The following is a 21,250-nucleotide window of genomic DNA, read 5'->3' as shown; positions in this document are numbered from 1 at the left end:
AAAGGCTAAGTACACCTTAGACCTTTTTATAAAAAAAAAATGTATCCGTGTGCTTGGTGCTACTATCTAAATACTTTTTATTAAAAATCATTTTCACTTTTTGGGATACTTCTGCTTTGTATCCTGTGTACAAAGCAGATGTATCTTGCTCGGAGACCTGAATCCATTATGTCAGCGGGACTGACGGGTTCAGTGACCTCTGGTCAGACACGCAGGATCGAGCTATTATCAATCACATTTAAGTTCATAACTTAGATGTGATCGATAACGGGTGGATCCTGCGTGTTCCAGACATTCAGGACCTGCTGAGACTGAACCCATCAGTGCTGCTGACCTGACTGATTCAGGTGTCTGCGCAAAATACATCTGCTCTGTATACAGAATACAAAGCAGCTGTATCTCAAAAAGATTTTTTTTTTTTTAAATAAGAAAGCTTTTAAAGTGAATGTCCCCTCGTTAAATGCCATTTATTTATTTATTTTAAAGGGAATGTGTCGCTAGAAATATATATATATATATATATATATATATATATATATATATATAATTTTTTTTTAGTTAGTTAATATATAAATGATTACACATTGTTCTAATTTTGTTAAGTCTGGAAATATTATAAATTAGATTCTAATTTATAACATTTCCATGTGCTGGTCACTAGAGGGAGCAACTCCTAAAATTGAAGCATTGGCATGTTGTAAAGCAACCTCATTGCTTTATGCTGCAAAATTGGAGAAGGCACACTCGCTCTAGTGTCCTCAAACAATCCCCCCTCCTTTTAGTGCCAGGAGAAAGGAGAGGGTTGAATGTTCAAACCTCCTACACTGTTTTTGAGCGAATGCACAGTGTAGGAGGATTAGATACAGTGGTAATCAGACAGTAAAACACGAACATACACACACATCACATACACAAACATAACTTACCTGCTCCTGCCGCCGCTTCTGATTCCGCTCCTACTTTGAACATATGGCCGGAAGCCGCGACCGGAAGTAGTCGTCTTACCGTCCAGCCGCGGCTTCCGGTCCACATGAAAATCGCGCCGGATGTCGTTCTGCCGAAGACCTTCCTTTTGGTCTGTGTGGGAGCGGCACATGCGCAGTTCCCACACAGACGGCGTACGCTATAGTGAATGGAACGGCTCCCGTTCGCATTCTCTATTCGGATGTATGTGCCGTATTCCATCTCTGTATGTGTCGTTAATCGACACATACAGAGATGAAAAAAAAAATGGCAGCCCCCATAGAGAAGTAAAAGAGAAAAAATAAAGTACAGCACAAAAACACAAATAAATAAAATTTATTTTAATGACCTACTAAAAGCAATAACATATAAAAAAAAAATTTCCCTGACACCTTCCCTTTAAACTTTTTATCTAAATAGGTTTTACAGGGGATTTAAATGTCCAACCTAACATGCTAAGCACCTGCAGCCACCCCTAGAGAAAGCTTCGGAGCGAACTGTATTATATTTTCAATGTATGACCGCATACAATAATCGCCTGAGCCACCTCTATTGTTGGTTGCAGCATGTTCTCTTTTAATTTCCATGCAGGGACTATACCACAAAACCAGAGCTCCGAGCACAATAAAGATATATTAGAAGTTAATAGTCACAAAATTTTGGAGCTTAAAAAAACATGATGATAAAAGGTGGAAAATGACTTTAAATGTCAAGAACAGCATTTTAATTTTCAGAAATGAAGGAATTTATAAAGGAATGCTAGTCACGTAAGCTAACCTTTTTATAAACGTTAGCGTACATAAAAAAAAAAAAATAGTTAGAAATCTATTTTAATTTATAGCTGTGATCCTCGTTATCCTACTATTAACAGCAATGACGGGAGTAGAACAGATAATTGGGTCTATAAAAGGAATTTGTGCACGTGTTTTGCTAGCGTTTGTATAACTATTTTAGGGGTAACTTATAGCTGGTATTTGTTTTAGATTCTGTGAACTAACCATTTATTCCGTGAAACAGGCTTCTGCTGACTTTGGCCGAGGATGAATTTTTAAAAGAGCCGTACAGTATAGAGAGCAACAGTCACAGAAAAGCCATAATTATGGAGCTGGAGAGAGTTAGAACACTTGGGGTAAAGCCACCTCAGAACTTGTGGGAGTATAAGGTATATCATTTTGTCCACTGTAACGTTGATATTGTATTGTTACAAAGAGAAGTTCTTCATATGGATGTTCAACTTTGTATACGTCTATTTCCATGCAGCACTATCTGCAATAGAAGTTGAAATCAGATTTGAAATTTTGGTTAAGTAGCGTCTAGTGACCTTCTTGGCTATAAAAGCAGTTGGGCAAGATGTGTTTTACTAATGTTTTCTTCAACTGTGATTTATTGTATCTTGAGGAGGCTTCATTTAATGGCTGTCAATTACACTGCATGTCACAAAAACATGTCAGATTATGTAATCGGTGAGGGTCTATGTCATGGTATCTCTAATACGAAAGTCTTTTGACTTGGAGATCTTTGAATTTCTAAGCCTGTCTTTGAAATCTGTCAATCACTGCAACGGGATATGCGTTTTTATGGCTCAATGGGGTTCACTGGGGATAGACCCCTACCAATTGTATCTTCTGACATGTCTCAGTGACATATCATGTTGGGAAACTAGGCAAATTATTTCCGTTAGTTAAACAGACTATGTGCATACCAGAGGTGTTATTTTTTTTTCTCTCTGGTCCCCCAAATGTAAGTTCCAAATACTGCGTTGTTATTCGGCTGTACAGGAAAAGTTGCTAAAACACCCCTACTTCTGACATCACACACCACGGCAGCTATTGGCAGTAGCTGCACCTCCCTGACTTCCCATTCTGCCTGCCCCCTACATGCACTCTGCACGTAACACGGTTAATACTGAGAGCTCTCTTCTCCATTTTAGCTGATTTCTCCTGTATTTAGACTAGAAAGTATATGAAGGGGGTGGGAAGAGTAGGAAATCTGCGAGGTGCAGCTTCCATCAATGTTTCGGAAACTCCTCCTGTACAGCCCAGTAACCAGCAGCAATTTTGTTATGGTCTACAGTGCTCAGCGTCCCTTTGAAACTTGGATTTGAGGTACCAGTGACAGAATTAATGGCCCTGGTATGTTAAATGACCCGGGTAGCTCCATTTGACTAATTCTGAGATATAACTCCTTTTATCTACTACACCTGAAACTCCCCGCACAAACTAAATGTTCATTGACCTGTGTTACCCCAAAATAAAACATGGAAGTAAAAGTTTGCTGGAGTAACCTAATATCTTGGTCAACAACTCAACAACGGCAAGTTCCCGTCTGAGATGATCAACCTGACCAAACACCATTTGGTTAGAAGGGTCTTCTAATAATAGACTAATCCTGGTGGCCGCCCGCTTCTGGGACCCACTGCAATCTGCTTTTATTACTGAGTGAAACAGTCATTAACTCCTGCTGCATTGCCTTGTGTCTTTGACAGTGAGGCACTCTGACTGAGATCTGAAAAATGGTGAAAAATGGTTTGGTTCTGCTATTTATAGGGGTTTTCCAATATTTAAAAATTGTGTGCAGATGGTTTATTTGCCGCATGATGTATTACTTACTGATGTATTGTCTGTAGCTGAATTGCCTTTGTAAGTCCGTCTCGCATACAGTCACATGACCATGCTCCTAGTGTATCTCCCCTCTCCTCCCGCCTTGTAGTCCCCCATCGTATACCTCTTCTCTTCACTGCTCTCCTCCCTCCCTCTCTCGGGAGGGATTGTGTTTCACATGCTGGGCAGCAGATAGTGCAGCATAAAAACAGCAGTGCTTGGCAAGCTAATGAAAATCATAAAAGTAACTACTGAGCTAGGGTGGCATCATTTGGCGAACATTCAGGCATTATATAGGTACTGTTGTGTGTTTTTTTTCATAAGCTCGGAAAACATTTTCTTTTTCCAAGAAAATGAAATTGGTGTCTAGCTGGTTGCGCTAATTGTTGTTGCAAACTTGTTTTGTCTTCTGTTTTTAGGCTGTAAACCCTGGAAAATCCCTATTTCTACTGTATGCTCTCAAGAGCTCACCACGGCTCAGCATGTTATACATGTACTTGTTTGATTACACGGAAACTTTTTTACCGTTTATCCACACCACATGTCCTCTGCAAAAGGAGGATGAAGAAGACATTATTACCAAATTCATAGTAAGTATTATATTACGGATTCGTGACACCTTAGCTTAATTTTATATATTCTCCTTTTATATATTCTCATATTTATTTACCTTATTCTTGGTGCAACCCATTTTCAGTGATGTCAGTCCCTGCATAGTCGATATTTGATGTTTGTGCTATATTCCATATTGATGCAGTTAGGCCATGTTCTCACAGGATATTTTCTGGCGTGTGAAATGCTCGTGTTAAAGCTTTGAAATATACCTGCAAACATCTTTTCACTGTTTTCAATGGTAAATACACTGTGTAGTCCATAGTAGGCGTTTTTTTTTTACGCTAGTTCATTAAAAAATAAAATGCCTCCTAAAAATACGCTTGGTTAAAAAAAAGTGACATGGCACTTCCTGAAGCTTTTTACAAATTGATATTGCCCAATGACCCTTCAAAAGCACTTTAAAAATACGCTTCACAAACTCCTGAAGGAAAAAAATAAATAGCACCAGAAATGCCTGTATTTGAGAGGCTGTTTTTCAGCTTCGTATTTTTCAGCCTGAGCATGTGCTGTGTGAACATGGCTTAAAGAGACTGTCACCACATTATAAGTGCCCTGTCTCCTATATAAGGAGATGGCCGCTGTAATGTAGGTGACCGTAATGCTTTTTATTTAAAAAAACGATCTTTTTTTCACAAAGTTAGGAGCGATTTTGGTTTATGCTAATGAGCTTTCTTAATGCCCAAGTGGGCGTACTTTTACTTTTGACCAAGTGGGCGTTGTACAGAGGAGTGCATGACGCTGACCAATCAGCATCATGCACTCCTCTCCATTCATTTACACTGCACTAGCGATATAGATATATCACTATGTGCAGCCTCATACACAAGCCCTAACATTACTAGTGTCCTGATAATGAATACACATGAAATCCAGCCTGGACGTCATGTGTACTCAGAATCCTGACACTTCTGACTCTCTTTTTTTGTGAGATTCCGGCAAGTGAAACCAAATCTCGTTTAGCTCCGAGATCTCGCGAGATTTCGTATCCGTTGCTGGAATCTCACAAAAAAGAGTCAGAAGTGTCAGGATTCTGAGTACACATGACGTCCAGGCTGGATTTCATGTGTATTCATTATCAGGACACTGTAGTAATGTTAGTGTTTGTGTATGAGGCTGCACATAGTGATATAACTATATCGCTAGTGCAGTGTAAATGAATGGAGAGGAGTGCATGATGCTGATTGGTCAGCGTCATGCACTCCTCTGTACAACGCCCACTTGGTCGAAAGTAAAAGTACGCCCACTTGGGCATTAAGAAAGCTCATTAGCATAAACTTAAATCGCTCCTAACGTTGTGAAAAAAGATCGTTTTTTTAAATAAAAAGCATTACTGTCACCTACATTACAGCGCCCATCTCCTTATGTAGGAGACAGGGCACTTATAATGTAGTGAGAGAGTCTCTTTAAGGGTGGAACAACTCCTCTTTTTAGAAAGGTTGTGTCTTTGGAGATTCTTCTTTTCTAGGATGGGATCCAAAAAAATAAATGATAATGTAGATAAACTGTGCATATATCTTAATATGTTAACCCCTTCCCGACATATGCTGTATACTAGGGCTGGGCGATTTTTGCCAAAAAATATCTAGATTTTTTTTCATCCCCCATGACCGATTTTCGTTTTGAATCGCTTTTGTTTTTGTTGAATAAACTAAAAAAATAAACAAGACAAGTCTTTCTGGTGGGGAGGTGCTGCTAGTGACAGCGAGTTGCATGGCGGGTGGGGAAGATCCTGTTGGCTAGAGGGACACCGCCAGGTACAGTGAGGCACCTGGGGCATGGTGATGTGCCACCATGGGCCTCAAGGCACTATGTTGACAGGGAGATGTCTGGCAGGTAGGCAGGCATTACCAGGGTGGAAAGGCACCTGGAGGGTGGGTGAGCCACATCCGGGGCAGCGAGGTGACTGTAGGAATGATGAGACTGCAGCAGAGGCACCTGGAGGTGAAGGATGGAAAAAAGAGGAAGACTGACCTTTAAAAGCTATGTAACACTTTGATAGGCTGCATTTCTTTTTTTTTTTTTTTTTTTTTTATAAAAAGGTTAATCCGTGTGATTGGTGCAACTTTATAATTAGTTTTTATTAAGTATTAGGTTTACTCTTTGAGATACAGCTGTTCTGTATTCTCTCTACAGAGCAGCTGTATATAGTGCTAAATCCTGATTGATTCAGGTCATAGCGAACGATACAGCTGGTCTGTATAGGGAATACAGAGCAGCTGTATCTCAAACAAATTATTATATATTTTTTTAATCAGATAATTTTTATTCCGATACAACAATAAACAGTATAGATGATACAATATGTTGCAAATTGTCATTACAGCTATACAAAGCGCTATACATGCATTACTTGGTACAAAAAATAAAAGTAACACCACACATTCCCACCTCCCACCAAACCAACTCCCCAACTTTAGAATTAGTCCTTTTGGTCTAAGCAGACCAGTACTATTCAAGGGTATGCAACATTATTGCCATTGTGTTCATATAAACCTAAGGTAATGTCATAATTAGACAAAATATAATACGTGTATATGTTCCCAAACTCCCTCCCACCCCCCAACCGACCACAGCTCCATGACCCCGTCTCCTCCGTCTTTCAATACACTATTATTATCGCCTATCCATTCACAAAGTACTTCTTCCAGGCCAGGGTCTCGCTAGTTCCTGGAAAACTACCCCAGGACAAGTCAACCATTTCCCCCACTGCCGCTCAAATATCTGAAGAGCCCCCTCATTTGAGATATACCCGTCTTTCCAAGGTGATCGTATTATTCAGATACGTTATAAGCTCAGCCAAACCAGGAGGATCTCTCTGTATCCAGTATTTAGCTATCCGCTTTCGTGCATGGTAGAGAACTTTACCGATTGCCTTAGTTTCAGCCACGTCACCTCCCAGACCTTCCACACACCCCCGAAGGCATATCTTTAGGATTTGATGGTACATTCGTCCCAAACACCTTCATCGGGTCCCTTACCGCCAGCCAATAACTAGCCAGCTCTATACAGTCCCAGAACATGTGTTTTAGGTCTGCCATATCCGTGAGACACCTAGGGCAATCTGCAGACTATCTGATATGCATCTGTCAGAGCAGCTTTGGCATCCTGTACGCTCTATGCAACTGAAACAATTGCGAACGTCTATGTGTTACATTAAGAGATACCAGCTGTGGCGATACAAGCACCTACGCCCACAACTCAGATGGGAGAGGCCCCACGTCACTTTCCCATTTACTTTTTACAGCCCCCAGTAAATCCCCCTAGGTATACCAATAGCATATTCGTATATACCAGTGAGATAATACCTTTAGTAGTATGCGATCCCAGAATATGTTGCAGAATGCCCGAGCCGGAACATTCCAAATTAATCACGCTAGCCTGTGCCTGGGCCGCATGTCTCATCTGTAAATATTGGGAAAATGATCTATTGGGAATATCAGTCATCTTTAAATTGTTGAAAGGATTTAAAATTGCCATCTTTATACTAATGATCCACATATTGCACTCCTTTCTGTTCCCAACCTTGAAAGCCTTCAAATATATTAAATTCCCACAGAAGGATTATTCCATATGGACATATATCGCGAGCAGCCGCCAATCCCTTGCAACAGTCTACTTTCCCACCCAATTTTATGCAAAAGCAACAACATCGGTTGACCCCATCTTCCAGTTTGTATATATGAGATTCCAGCGCCTCCGTGATATCCATTTGTTGACCCAGATAGTATAGCAACTTCCCACTAGAACCCCATCTTCCTCTGTTTTTCCATCCTCTAAAGTGTTGCATTTGAGCTGCCAAATAGTACACCCATGTATTTGGCAATGCAAGCCCCTCTTGTTCTTTAGGCAACTGTAATTTCTCTAGTTTAATTCTAGGGATCCCTCTTATCCAAACCAGGTCTCTGAACAAATTGTGCATCCTCCTAAACCAGTATTTTGATATCCACACCGGAGCCTTGTGTATGAAGTATAAAATCTGAGGCATAAGAACCATTTTTTATTAGATTCGCACATCCTAGGGCAGACCAGGGTAATTTAAGACAAATTTGTATTCTAGTTTTAATTTTGTCCAGCAGAGGTTGAACATTAAGATTAATGTAATCCTTCACATTAGCTGATACCATAATTCCCCAATCTTTAAATTCTTGCATACATTGAATTTCCACACCCCGCACTCTCTCCGGTAGCACAAACTAATTCAATGGCATCAAGACAGATTTTGTCCAGTTAATCACCAATCCCGAAAATATACCAAACTTCTCCAGAGTATCCCCTACAAACCATAACCTATTGTCCGCGTATAGCGCTATACGTTCCTCCTCCGCTCCATGTTTAAAACCTTGTATTTGGGTGATGTCTCACAGTACTCGCCAATGGTTCTATCGCCAAAGCGAGGAGTAGCGGGGACAATGGGCAGTTCTGACCCGTCCCCGCGTACATTCATAACATTATTAAAGTCCCCAATTAGTATGGTTGGAACATCAGGCCAGCTGGCCAAATTTTCCAGTACTTTTCTCATCGGAACACTGGAGCATGGAGGAGGAACATACATGACCACCACTATGCAATCCCAATAAAACAGTGTATGTCCACATATCTACCCTCGTCATCACTAAACGAGGCATAACATTGAAAAGGCACCTTTTTATGCACCAGCAGACTCACCCCTCTCGAATACGTTGAGTGGAGGGAATGGAAACCATGTTTGACCCATACTTTACGTAAGAGATGGATCGTATCTTTAGTTACTTGTGTTTCTTGCAAACCCACCACTCCAGGGGAGTGTTGCTTCAGGTATTCGAATATGGTATGTCTTTTAATAGCCTCCCCCATACCCCGAACATTCCATGACAGGAAATTCAACCTATCTCCCATTCGAAAGCAACCTGGTCAATAAGAATCCGCAGGCCTACTTTCCCCAAACATTGCCAGATACTCGAATAAGAACATAGATCTGCAGTCTGTACTCTCCCCACCCCCCAAAACCCAACCACAGTACCCAACAGATTTGGAAGCCTACCCTCCTACAAGGGTCAGGGCCAATGGCATAAGTTCTGCCATCGGTACCAAGCGTCACAAGTAGAACCAACCTACCGCAGGTCAGCACGCACCCAACTATCCCACTCCAAATTTAAACCTTCCACCTCTCCCTCCTGCCATCTGATTGTTACAACAGTAGTATACACCCTTCCTTACTAAGTAAACACGTAGGTAAGTAAACACTGTCGCCTACAACAGTCCCATATTCGTACCTAACGTAAATAACCGTATGTAGAATAGAATATACCCCAATGAGGACATAGCAGAGGTCATGGTCTGCACCATTAGATGTCTACAAATATACCCATATCACAGCACAGTCTCAGAGGGTCCACTAGAGATCCCTCACATCTCCTCCGGTCTCTGGTCCTGACTAATCTGACCTTCATGGCTATCAAGCCGCCTTAGAGCATCCTGCGGGGCATCAAAAAATTGGGATGATCCTAATGGCACCACCCGTAGTCTGGCAGGATATAGCATGGAATACTGACCTTGGAGATTCCTCAGGCGGTTTTTTTTTTTTTAATATCCAGAAACTGAAGCCACTTTTTCTGAACTTCAGAGAAAACTCTGGGTAAAAGGATATTTTCACTCCGATAACACAGACCTCTTGTCTTTCCCTGGCTTGACGAAGAATATGATCTGTCGTTATAGTACAGTAATTTTACTAGGACCGGCCTAGGTGGAGGACCAGGCCGATTCCACCGCTAACAAGCGAGTCAGGACCTCCTTCCCAAACACATCTAGTAGCCATTTCTCAAAGAAAGAATCTGGATTAGTCCTTTCCACTTTTTCTGGTATGCCAACCAGTCGCACATTATTCCGCCGCAAACTGTTTTCTAAATCATCCACTTTAGCCAGCAAATTCATTTTAGCCACTGATTTCATGTTTAGGTCCCCTCTCATCGGTAATAACCTGTCCTCAATTTCACTTATGCGACCTTCTGCCGCAATGGTACGTTCCGCCACTTATTGGAGGTCGTGTCGTATTATGGATATGTCGTCCTTTATCCCCCCTATCTGGCAGGTAAGTTTAGCAAGTGTAGTGTTACATTGGCTCACCGCCGAAAACACATCTGCCAACGTAGGTTCAGGCATCGTCTTGGTCCGCGCTGTGGCCGCCATCCGAGGCTCAGAGGGTGCACTAATGTCACCCCCCCCCCTCCATCTCCTCCGAATCCATGTGCGCTCTCAGCGGTGTATATCGTGATCCCAGTCCAGCAATGAGCAGGTCACACCTCTGCAATACTCCTCCCAGACTTGGCTTTCGATGCTGTCTCACCACTGATGTTTCTCCTCCTGGCTGAGGTGTAACCGCCGGTGCCATCTTGGACCTCACCGCCTGCACTTCCCTCAGCAGCTTTTGACCTCTTAGAGCGTGTCATTCTGTATACTCTGAGGTCTCTGCAGGCTCAAGCACTCACGCGGACTTCAGTATATAGCCTGAAAGTAAGGTAAGTATGATATTACAGGGGATTGGGCAGCGGCAGCTCCGGAGCTTGCTTCACTCACATATGCCGCTAGGCCACGCCCACTCAAACAAATGTCTAATTATAAAGTTGCACTAATCACACTGACTGACTTTTTATTTAAAAAAAATGCCTTTCAAAGGTTTACATAGCCTTTAAGCTAACCTGAGGCTAATGTAAGCTGGTAGCAGGAACAGCAAAGTATTAGGTGGTAAGGTGCAACAGGGATACAGTGAGGGGTACTGATTTGTGTGTGTTGGTGCACAAACAAATGCTAAAAAAGGCTGCCATTTTAGCTAACCTGGGGCTCTAAAGAACAAGTCATATAGCCAGTCGAAGCCTGTAAAAAGGCTGGAAGAATTAGCCGTGTCTCTCATTCCCTTGAATACAAATAGCCAGCCTGTCCACCAATCTCTGTTTACATTCCTCCACATGCCCTCGGCTGGCAGCCTATGACTTCATAAGCTGCCAGACATTAAAAGACTAATAGATGCAGTACTGACATGCGGTGCCAGCACCGCGGAGCATTCTTTCAGGCAGCCACAGGAGGTGGGAGATAACAGCATTGATACATCCTTTACGCCAGAGTTTCCCAACCTTTTCGGACTTGAGGCACCCGTGGAAAAAAAAATTCTCAGGGCACCCCTACCAAAAATGTTTAGCGAGACAGAAAAATGGCTAAAAACAGGCACTACACTCTTAGGGTATGTACACATTCCTTCTGGAATTTTGAGGCAGATTTTGAATTGTCAGCGTTATTTTGACTTTTTTTTTTGCATGCGTCTTTTGCATTAGCTTCAACGTCTTTAAAAAACAAAACAAAAACAATGCATTTCCTGAAGGCATTTTGAGGCAGGTTTTTTCCAAACGAGCGCCGCAGGTTTTTTTTTTATTTTTTTTCTGCCTCCTATTAATTTAAAATTGGTGGTCAGAGGTGGAAACCATTTGAAGACCATCAGCCCCCCCCCCATTCACCGTAAAATGACAATCATCCTGCCGCTCACAGTTGCCCTCTTGTAGGTAGTTCCACAGAGCCCCCTTGTAGGTAGCGCCACTGTAGCTCCCTGAACGGAATTCCGCTCCTGAACGGACTGCTTGTCTCTGTCCATATATGGACAGTGCCATCGGGCAACTCCTGTAGCTGGATCCCTGACCACAGCGCTGCTGACGCTGTGACCGGGAATTCCACTCCAGGAGAAGCCCCTGATATCTCTGTCCATATATGGATGGTGATGTCTGGGGCTTCTCCTGGAGCTGAATCACCGGCCACCGGTGTGGACGATGAATCCGCTTCAGAAGTTGCCCCTGATGTCACTGTCCTTAAATGGACAGACACCAAGCGCTCCGTCGAGGAGCGGAATCCCTGGCCACGGGGATTCCGCTCCTTCAGGGAGCTACAGTGGTTTTATGTACAGGAAGGGGGTGGGGGGTGCCATCGTGCTAGGAGGAGGAGAAGAGAGCACGGCAGTGGTTCAGAGGAGTGTCGCGGCACGGTTGGGAACCACTGCTGTATGCTGTCTTCTCTCTCCTCACTCACAAGTAAATGTCGGAAGAGAGTGATGAGGCAGCGGGGCGGGGCTTCGTCCTGTAGCTCGGCTGAACGCCACCATTATTAAAACAATTCTGTCTAAACACAATCGTCAGAAGCCTCGAAGGCGAATTCATTTGATCGCCCAGCCCCAACATATACTTGCACCATACTCTGATAGGGAAAGTATGGAGTGGGCTCTCAGACGGAGCCTTCTCCACACAATGCGGGTGTGAACTGTATGTTACAGCTGACACTTCACTGTATTGCATGATCCCGCTCAATTAACCCCTTAGATGCCGAAGTCAATAGCGACTGCGGTATCTAAAGCGTTAGAGGGAGGCGACCCACCCCACCCACCCTCTGACAACCCATCAGCCCCTCGCGACGCGATCGTGGGTGCCAATGGTTGTTGTGGCAGACAAGGGCCTAATAAAGGTTACCAGGTCTGCCATCTTTGTACTCCGGAAAGGCTTAATAGGAGCCTGTCAGAAACACTATGTACTGCAATACTTTAAATATTGCAGTATATAGTGCAAGCAATCCAACAATCACTGGTTCAAGTTCCCTAGGGGGACTAATTTTAAAAACTAAAAATCTGTTTAAAAAGAAAAAAATCTATGTACAAAAAAACTTTTTTTACCCCACTTTCTCCCTAAAGCATTGTAAAAAATAATAAACATAAATGGTATTGCTGCGTCCGTAAAAGTCTGAACTATTACATATAACATTATTTAACGTCCACGGTGAAAGCCGTGAGAAAAAAATATTAAACCCTGTTTTTTGGTTACCTCACCTCACACAAAAAAGGTAATAAAGTGATCAAAAAGGTGCATGTACCCCAAAATGGTACCAATAAAACGGACCGCTCGTCCTGCACAAAAATAAGCCCTCTTACCTCAATCGATGGAAAAATAAAGTTATGACTCAGAAATTCGCGACACTAAATAAATTTTATTCTTTACATTTCGTTTTTTTCCTTTAAATTTTGGTGTAACTGTATTAACTTTATTCTGCGGGTCAACATGTCATTTAATTGCACAGTGAACACCGTAAAAACGAAGCACAAAAAACAATGGAGGAATCGCTATTTTTTTTTTCCTATTCCACCCCACAAAAATGTATTTTTCCTCTTTCTTAGTACATTATATGGCACAATAAATAGTATCATGAAAAACTACACCTCCTCCCGCAAAAAAACAAGCCCTCATACGGCTATATAGATGGAAAAATAATGATGTTCTGGTTTTTGGAAGGTGGGGAGGATAATAAATCTGAAAAATGGCTGCAGCAGGAAGGAGTTAAAGGGTAACTAAACTTTTTTGAAAAACTTCTTACACGTCATAGTGACGTTTCAGAAGTTTTTATCGGTGGGGGTCCAGGCACTGAGACCCGCTCCGATGGCTAAAACGAAGCGGCAGAAGCCCTCTGGTGATGCTGTGCTGCTTCATTTCTGATTGGCTTTCTGCGGAAAGCTGAGCCAGCGGTGTACGGGCTCATAGAATTTCTATTGAGCCTGTACGCTGCTCTGAGGAAAGCGAATCCCAAACTAAGCGGCTGCTTCATTTTAGTGATTTGGTGGGGGTCTCTGTGCCTGGACTCCCACCGATGAAAACTTCTGAAATGTCACTGACCTGTCAAAAGCCTTTCAAAAAAGTTTTCGTTACCCTTTAACTCCTTCCTGCTGCAGCCATTTTTCGGATTTTCATTTTTTCCTCCCCACCTTCCAAAATCCATAACCTCGTTATTTTTCTGTCGATTATAGCTGTATGATGTCATAAGCTTTTTGAAAGTTTAGTTACCCTATAATAGCCAGAAATGTATGTCTGCCTATTTCACCTAGTGTCTGCCGAATGCAACCATCCTGACCTGAAGTGGTGTCCCTTGATTTCAGAGATCAATATGGGTCCTTTCAGTTGAAGAACACTGATCAGACATGCAAGCCATATCCTATCAATATGTCATTAATAAATCTGAAGGAAACCTTTCTATAGGTTTGGACTTTGGACAACCCCTTCTCACATGACCCCAGCTTTTATTGCCGAGGAGAGCGTTTAGCTAGTCTTCATTTGTGCTTTACACGCAATCCATTAGGACTTGTCTAAATAAGACAAACTCATTATGCTTTTTCTGGTCGTGCACTTGTCATAGGACCAGTGCTCTTTGACCACGGGGTTTGATGGCTGGCCGGCTCAGGAAGCCCTGTCCTTTGGGTCAGATGCCAGTTGAGCTCACAGCAACGCTGATTCGCCAAGAGCCACTGTTGCATTTGCCCAACCCCGTGTAAAATGTGGTATGAAATTGAATGTAACCTATCTAATTGTCTTATATCTAACAAATTGAGGAACAGTGAGGGATTTTTGTATATTATATAATCTGCAGGTGTCTGTAGCCTTTGCACTACGTGGCAGTTCTGGCGTGCGGGTAAGCTGGCTGTAGTCCTATTACTGTGCATTGTTTAGTTGAGCATCATATGAGTACTAACAAAAACTAATGTTTTAAGAATTGATTTCTAACATGGTTGATTTAGTTTTTTGTGATCCATACCAATTGCAGTGATATTGACCGTGCTCCCTCCTTATGTAAGGTATTTTTATAATATGTATTCACCACTAGTTACATTTCATGTACAATATTAAATCTATATTCTGCCTTAATTATTTACATTTATTTGAAAGATATGCCATTTTTGGATTTCAAAAATGTCCACGAGTTATAGTAGGGTTCTTCCAGGCTGGAAACCTTAGGAAAAGGAGTTTGCAATGCAAGATCAGAGTCTGGGTGGGCTTTACCACCTCCATATAGGAGTTCCTTGCCTGTGTGCACTAATCCAAATGATCCCAGGAGGCAAAGGACTAGTTATGTGCATATGCAGACTTAGTTTAACTACAAATGGTAACAACATGTTCGAAAACCTAATACATAAGGAGATGAGAGCTTTTCCCTAAAAAAAAAACTTAGTCTAGGAATATTTAGGGGCACATGTCAGTCTTATTATTTGGATGATGATATAAAGAGGAGGCAATGTGAATGGATCTGAATGTGAAGACTTGTTTAAATGCATTTTACGTATAACTTTTTGGTTTAACCAAAGATAAAATCTATATAACATTTTTACTCAATAATTTTGTCGTCTTTTAGCGGTTTTGTCTTCTTGAAGTGACTGACAATTTTTTTTTAATTCAAGCCCTAATGTATGAACTGGGTAGGCATGTGCCTGTACGACTGACCACATATACAAATACGATGTGAACACACAATAGAAGCGTCAAGACATTAAAATACAATGAAACATGTTTTATTAAGTTTTGGGATAAATATGTGCACCATACTGTATACCTATCTACACCCTAACTTGACATGGACCTCCACACGAGCGTATTAAATAAAAGGAAATGTTACTTTTGTCTATGGCCTTCACTCTCTCACTGGGAAAAAATACTCACTGGAACCTGGCTATAAAATGAAATTTATATTTGGGGTGGATGAGAGAGCAAATACGTTTCAATCGGCGTGTGTGTCTACTTTGACAGAAGGTATTCATTCATTAACCATGCCCTATGTTTTTCAGGATTTGCAGGATCCAACATGGACACAGTGGCGTGAGTTCCTTGTCAAGTATGTGTTTCTTCCATATCAGCTTCTTGCTGAGTTTGCATGGGACTGGCTAGAAGTACATTACTGGACCTCTCGCTTTATTATTGTAAACGCCATGTTGCTCTCAGTGCTGGAATTATTTTCATTTTGGAGACTGTGGTCAACCAGCCAACTACGGTAAGTGTATATAAGATCTTCTGACATAATCACAAATGTTGATGGTGGATTTTCAGGATATATATACAAGTTTATAACTACTTTTTGCAGAGACAGAGTATTCATAAGATTTGCAACATATTATTTTCAAAAACCATCCCTCTCATTCAGGGTGACAGGTCCTGAGAAATAGTGGGCCAGATTTACTATCAATAAAGGTGGCGCAACAGAATTTTGCTTCCCTTTCAACTGTTTTAGGCACTTTTTGTGTTGCACTCAACAAGGGCTTGGCCTAGCGCAAAGGGGTGTGGCTTAGAATGCGACAAAATTGTCCCAACGTTCTGGTGCAACTAAGCCACCCAAGAGGTGGTATATGTAGTAAAATGTAAGGGGTTGTTCACATATGTCCGGCGTCCGCTTCAGCTTACATCCGGCGTGTTGAAGAAAAGCCGGAGGCAAACTGATGCTAGAACGGATCCCATAGCTTTCTATGGGTTCTGTTCTGGCACAGGGGACATCAGTTGTAGCGCTGGACTTCCCTGTGAGCCGGATCCAAAAAGTTACCTGAAACGTTTCTGCGTCCGGCTCCTAGGAAGATCCGGCGCCGTATCCTATCTTAGTACACTGTAGCCGTATGAACGCTGGGTGCTGCTGCATGCACCTTCCGGCAGCACCCGTGGGGAAGGTAGATGTGAGCTGGGAGCGGAATCCCTAGTCATAGCATTGCTGGGGATTCAGCTCCAAGCGGAGCCCCTGACTACCTCCCAACTGTCCCGGTATGTCCCGCTGTCAACAGTTGAACTAATACTGAAGCAGGGAACCATCAGGTCCCTGCTTCAGAATTTGTTCACAGTGGAGGAGCAGAGGTAGCTCCTCCGCTCGCCGAGGGTTCCCCCGGGCATAGCGCTACTTTAAGCGCTGTGCTAGGGGAAGCCTTTGACATCACTGTCCATATATGGACAGTGACGTCAGTGGCTACTGACTGAGCGGAATTGCCGATCTGGCCGGGGATTCCGCTCCTAGAGGAAAACGCGAGGTCACTGTCCATATATGGACATTGATGTCAGGGACTCCTCCTGGAGGGAATCCCCAACCACAGCGTCTGTGGCCGGGGATTCCTTTGATAGAGGGAGCTTCAGTGGCGCTATCTACAGTACAGGGGAAGGGGGGGTGCTATAATCAGTGGGGGTGGTGCCATCTACAGTGGGCCTTGTGTGGCACTATCTACAGGGGGGCTGTGTGGTGCCATCTACGGGGGGGCTGTGGCATTATATACAGAGGGCACTGCGGCAATATCTACAGAGTGCACTGTTTCATTATCAACACATGAAATTCATCCTGTCTTTTTAAAAAAATGTGTCAAAAACGGAAAACACTGACACGGAACGGATGCAAAACTGCTGTCAAAAACTGACCTAGACGGCCGTTTTTAATGGCCGGCACATGAACCCTGTTGTGTGAATAGAAAGAGCAGTCCCTGTGTGGTGTGGGGTGGGTAGGAGATGCGGGGCGGTATTGGGTAGCTGTAAAGGCGCCAAAAACTAGCTACTCGAAGTTAGGGCTAGTGTTTGGCATCTTTGCAGGCTCACAAGGCTGCGTCGAAGATCTGAGTGGACAGCAGCTGCCTTCTGGGATCTCTCTCTTGGCGCCGGCCTTGCCGCTGCACTGAATATGACACACGTTACATTACAATGTGTGTGTGTCAGTCTTCAGTGTATCGCTGAGGCCGGAGCAGAGAAGGATAGCCCTGACATGGTACACAAGTATCTAATATATCATGTATCCAATCTATCAAAAGCTATGCACCACTCTGATAAAATGGTCATATTTTCAGACCCTAGACTACCTTTTTGGTGGACCATTGTGGTAAAAACTGATGTTAAAAACGGATCGTAAAAACCTATGATAACTGATGGTTTTGTAGTAAAAATTGTGAAAAGCCTGCTGGCTACTGATAAATTTCTGCATCCGTTGTAATCACTTGAGAGACAAAAAAACTAATGCTGATACAACTGATCTATCTGAATGCACCCTAACATATGCGATTAATTTATCATACAGCATGCACCACTTTGATATTTTTGGCGCAACTACTGGCTGTGTGGTCCAAGTTTACTTGTCTAAAGCTTAGACAGTATTTGTAAATCTGCCTTATTCTGTTACTGAGAATTGGCTATACCAGTGGTCTTCAACCTGTGGCCCCTCGGCTGCAGTGAGAGTTTAACATCCAATGGCTCAGGGCATGCTGAGAGTTCTGGTTTCACCACAGGTTGTAGATCACAGCCCTATGTTGTGTTATTTCTATGGTTAGGGTAGAACAGGGATATTCCTTTTAAGAAGAGATCCATAAAGGATTAAGTACATGGGGGTTTTGGGAGTCTACTAGAATCTTGTATTTACTCATGCACATTATTGGCTAGCTTTATGAAAGCATACTACTGCTTAAAGGGAAGGTGTCACAATTTTTATATATATATAATATTGCTTTTAGTATTTTATTAAAATAAATTTTATTTGTGTTCTTGTGCGTTACTTTTTTCTTACTTTTACTTCTATATGGGGGCTGCCATTTATTTAATTTTTTTCATCTCTGTATGTGTCGATTAATGACACATACAGAGATAGACTACGGCACATACTTCCCCATAGAGAATGCGAACTGGAGCCGCTCCATTCACTATAGTGTATGCCGTCTGTGTGGGAACGGCGCATGCGCCGCTCCCTCACAGACCAAAACAAAGGTCTTCGGCAGAGCGAAATCCGGCGCCATTTTCATGTGGACCGGAAGCTGCGGCCGGACAGTAAGATGACAACTTCCGGTCGCGTCTTCCGGTCCACAGCGAAGGCGCAAGGTATAGGAGCGGAGGCGGCAGGAGCAGGTAAGTTATGTTTGTGTATGTGATGTGTATGTTATGTTCGTGTTATGCTGTCTGATTACCACTTCATCTAATCCTCCTACATTGTGCATTCGCTCAAAATTGCGGCACGCAGTGTAGGAGGTTTGAAGATTCAACCCCCTCCTTCTCCTGGCACTAGCCAGAATAACGGAGGGCGGATTCTGTGAGGACACTAGAGCGAGTGTGTCTACCCCAAATTTGCAGCATAAAGCAATGCGGTTGCTTTACCACATTGCCAATGCTTCAATTTTGGGAATTGCTCCCTCTAGTGACCAGCACATGGAAATGTTATACATTAGAATCTAATTTATAATATTTCCTGACTTGTGAAAAAATTAAAACAATGTGTAATCACTTATATACTAACTGTTTAACTGAAAAAAAAAAAAAAATAATAATAATAATTTCTAGCGACACATTCCCTTTAAGATCACGATAGGCAAAAGACTATCATTTAAGGAATTTCCACCAGTTATATTTGTAGTATATTCTATTCACAAATGTGTGCTATTTTTTTTTTTTTCCAGCACCCATTGACTGTGCTCGGCTTTACTTGAGAGACACAAGGTCGACTCAGTAGACCATTTTTTTTTGTCTGAGTGTAAATGATCAAATCGAATAACAAAACTTTTTAAGGCCGGAAGGTGTGACCCATTAAAATGGAATGAATGTCGTCATCCGGGTCAGACCCGCTCGCCTCTCTAGAGATCCCTTTTGTTTGCTGTTGTAATAGTGAGCTACATAAACTCTGTTAACAGATTTCAACTTCATCTTTTAGGTCCATCCCTCGACTTATGTGGGGCCATTTTTGGAAGATGTCGACCCAAGGACTTTTTGTTGCCATCTTCTGGCCTGTAATCCCACAGTTTGTCTGCAACTGCTTGTTTTACTGGGCTTTGTATTTCAACCCAATTATTAACATTGACTTGGTGGTGAAAAAAATCAGAAGATTGGAGACTCACGCAATGTGAGACGTGGAAGCGCTCCTTCCCAGAATTGGACACAAGTCGTGACACTGAATTTAAGGATGGAAAATGCCTCCTCTTTCTACAGTCACTGTGTGATCCATTTATTTTAAAAAGACTTCAAATCCAAGAGGCACTATGAAGGTCAAAATATTTTCATACTTTTTTATGTGTAATGATATGTTTTTTCCCGGCTTCTTTTAAAGCATTGGTAGGTAAAGCTATTTTGAGTGAATTTATGGTTTACAGACTACATAGGAATATTGTGCAGCTGCTCATGTTAAGTGCAATCATTTTAAGATCACGTTCACAGCGGGTAAAGCTGTGGTTGTTTTCTCTGTACCGCATTTCACCATGACAGTAGTTTGTGCACGGTCAATAGGAATTTGATTTCCTCTTCATACGTTGTGCACTTTTGAGCGCGCTTCAGACCGGTATATTTATTTTTTTAATATGCAGATTTGGCATTTTTGCTATGTACGGTACTTCCGTTGGGAAAATTTTGCAATTGGGCATATACATTTTCTTCTTCTTCCTTTTTTTTTTTTTTTTTTTTTTTTTTTTTTTTTTTAAAAACCGGTGCCACCAGTGCAGTTTTTAAAACGCACAGGTTTTAGGATAACTTCCTAGTATAGTTTTTTTCTTTTTCAAATTAACCCACCTACATGAATTGTAGTAAAGACCAAATAAAATATGTATATACGTTTTTTTGGGTTTGTTTTTTTGGTGCAGTTGAGAGCCACCACACTACACCCTTGTGTGAACAAGGCCTTTTGCATCCTACTGACATAAATAGTTCTGAAATTAAATGATTTACCGTTTATTATGAAGGAGTTTGATTCTGAACTGCAAATTTGAGTGCAATAATTTTTAATGTATAACATGAAAATATCATCATAAATGCTTTACGCTTCGATATTCTAGAAGTCTTGCTTTTTCAATATGTACAATATTTTTACGTGGCAACTAAATCCGACTCCTTCACTGCTTCTGCATATCTTATGCCCCTAGACACATGCAACAAATACTAATTTATAATAGAACAGCCACAATTTACTTCTGGAAGAATTAATATTCTTTTCCGAACTACATTAAATCATATTTTATTATATACATATTTTGTTTTAGATCATCTAATGTACTCCCATTGCCGTCATCAGGCATTTTACACACTCAATAGTGTTTTTAGGGCTCTGGTTGTAAGGCAACTGACTGCAGCAGGAGCCCTCCCACTGGTTTGTGTACACCAGTATTTAGTCCCACCCCTTATCCCTGAAGTGCTCCAACCCTGTTCAAGATACACACACCGGTCACTCAATTAATTTGCATATGGTGCAGGAAAGATAAACTTGTTTTTCTAAGGTAACCTTTTCCTATGTACAGCACACAGGTATGTTTTGGAATATCTCACCAGCTCCTA

At 42.0% G+C, this 21,250-nt stretch overlaps 1 protein-coding gene across 3 annotated transcripts in view; it reads left to right on the top strand.

Moving 5' to 3' along the window:
- The window catches only part of BFAR (bifunctional apoptosis regulator), a 95,020-nt gene extending 74,264 nt beyond the window's left edge, over positions 1-20,756 (top strand). For 2 of the 3 annotated variants that reach the window (XM_075830122.1, XM_075830120.1), the window contains 5 exons: positions 1,981-2,125; positions 3,983-4,153; positions 14,598-14,639; positions 15,787-15,989; positions 19,644-20,756. In XM_075830122.1, the coding sequence (XP_075686237.1) occupies positions 1,981-2,125; positions 3,983-4,153; positions 14,598-14,639; positions 15,787-15,989; positions 19,644-19,836 (754 nt within the window). In that variant the 3' untranslated portion in view covers positions 19,837-20,756. The remainder of the gene's footprint in view (positions 1-1,980; positions 2,126-3,982; positions 4,154-14,597; positions 14,640-15,786; positions 15,990-19,643) is intronic. The other variant, XM_075830123.1, reaches the window with a different exon arrangement.
- Positions 20,757-21,250: the final 494 nt, after the last annotated feature.

The sequence above is a fragment of the Rhinoderma darwinii genome, chromosome 6, assembly GCF_050947455.1.
Source record: "Rhinoderma darwinii isolate aRhiDar2 chromosome 6, aRhiDar2.hap1, whole genome shotgun sequence".
Classification (NCBI taxonomy): domain Eukaryota; kingdom Metazoa; phylum Chordata; class Amphibia; order Anura; family Rhinodermatidae; genus Rhinoderma; species Rhinoderma darwinii.
Note: the sequence above shows the minus strand (reverse complement) of the source record. Positions and strands in the feature narration are given on the sequence as shown.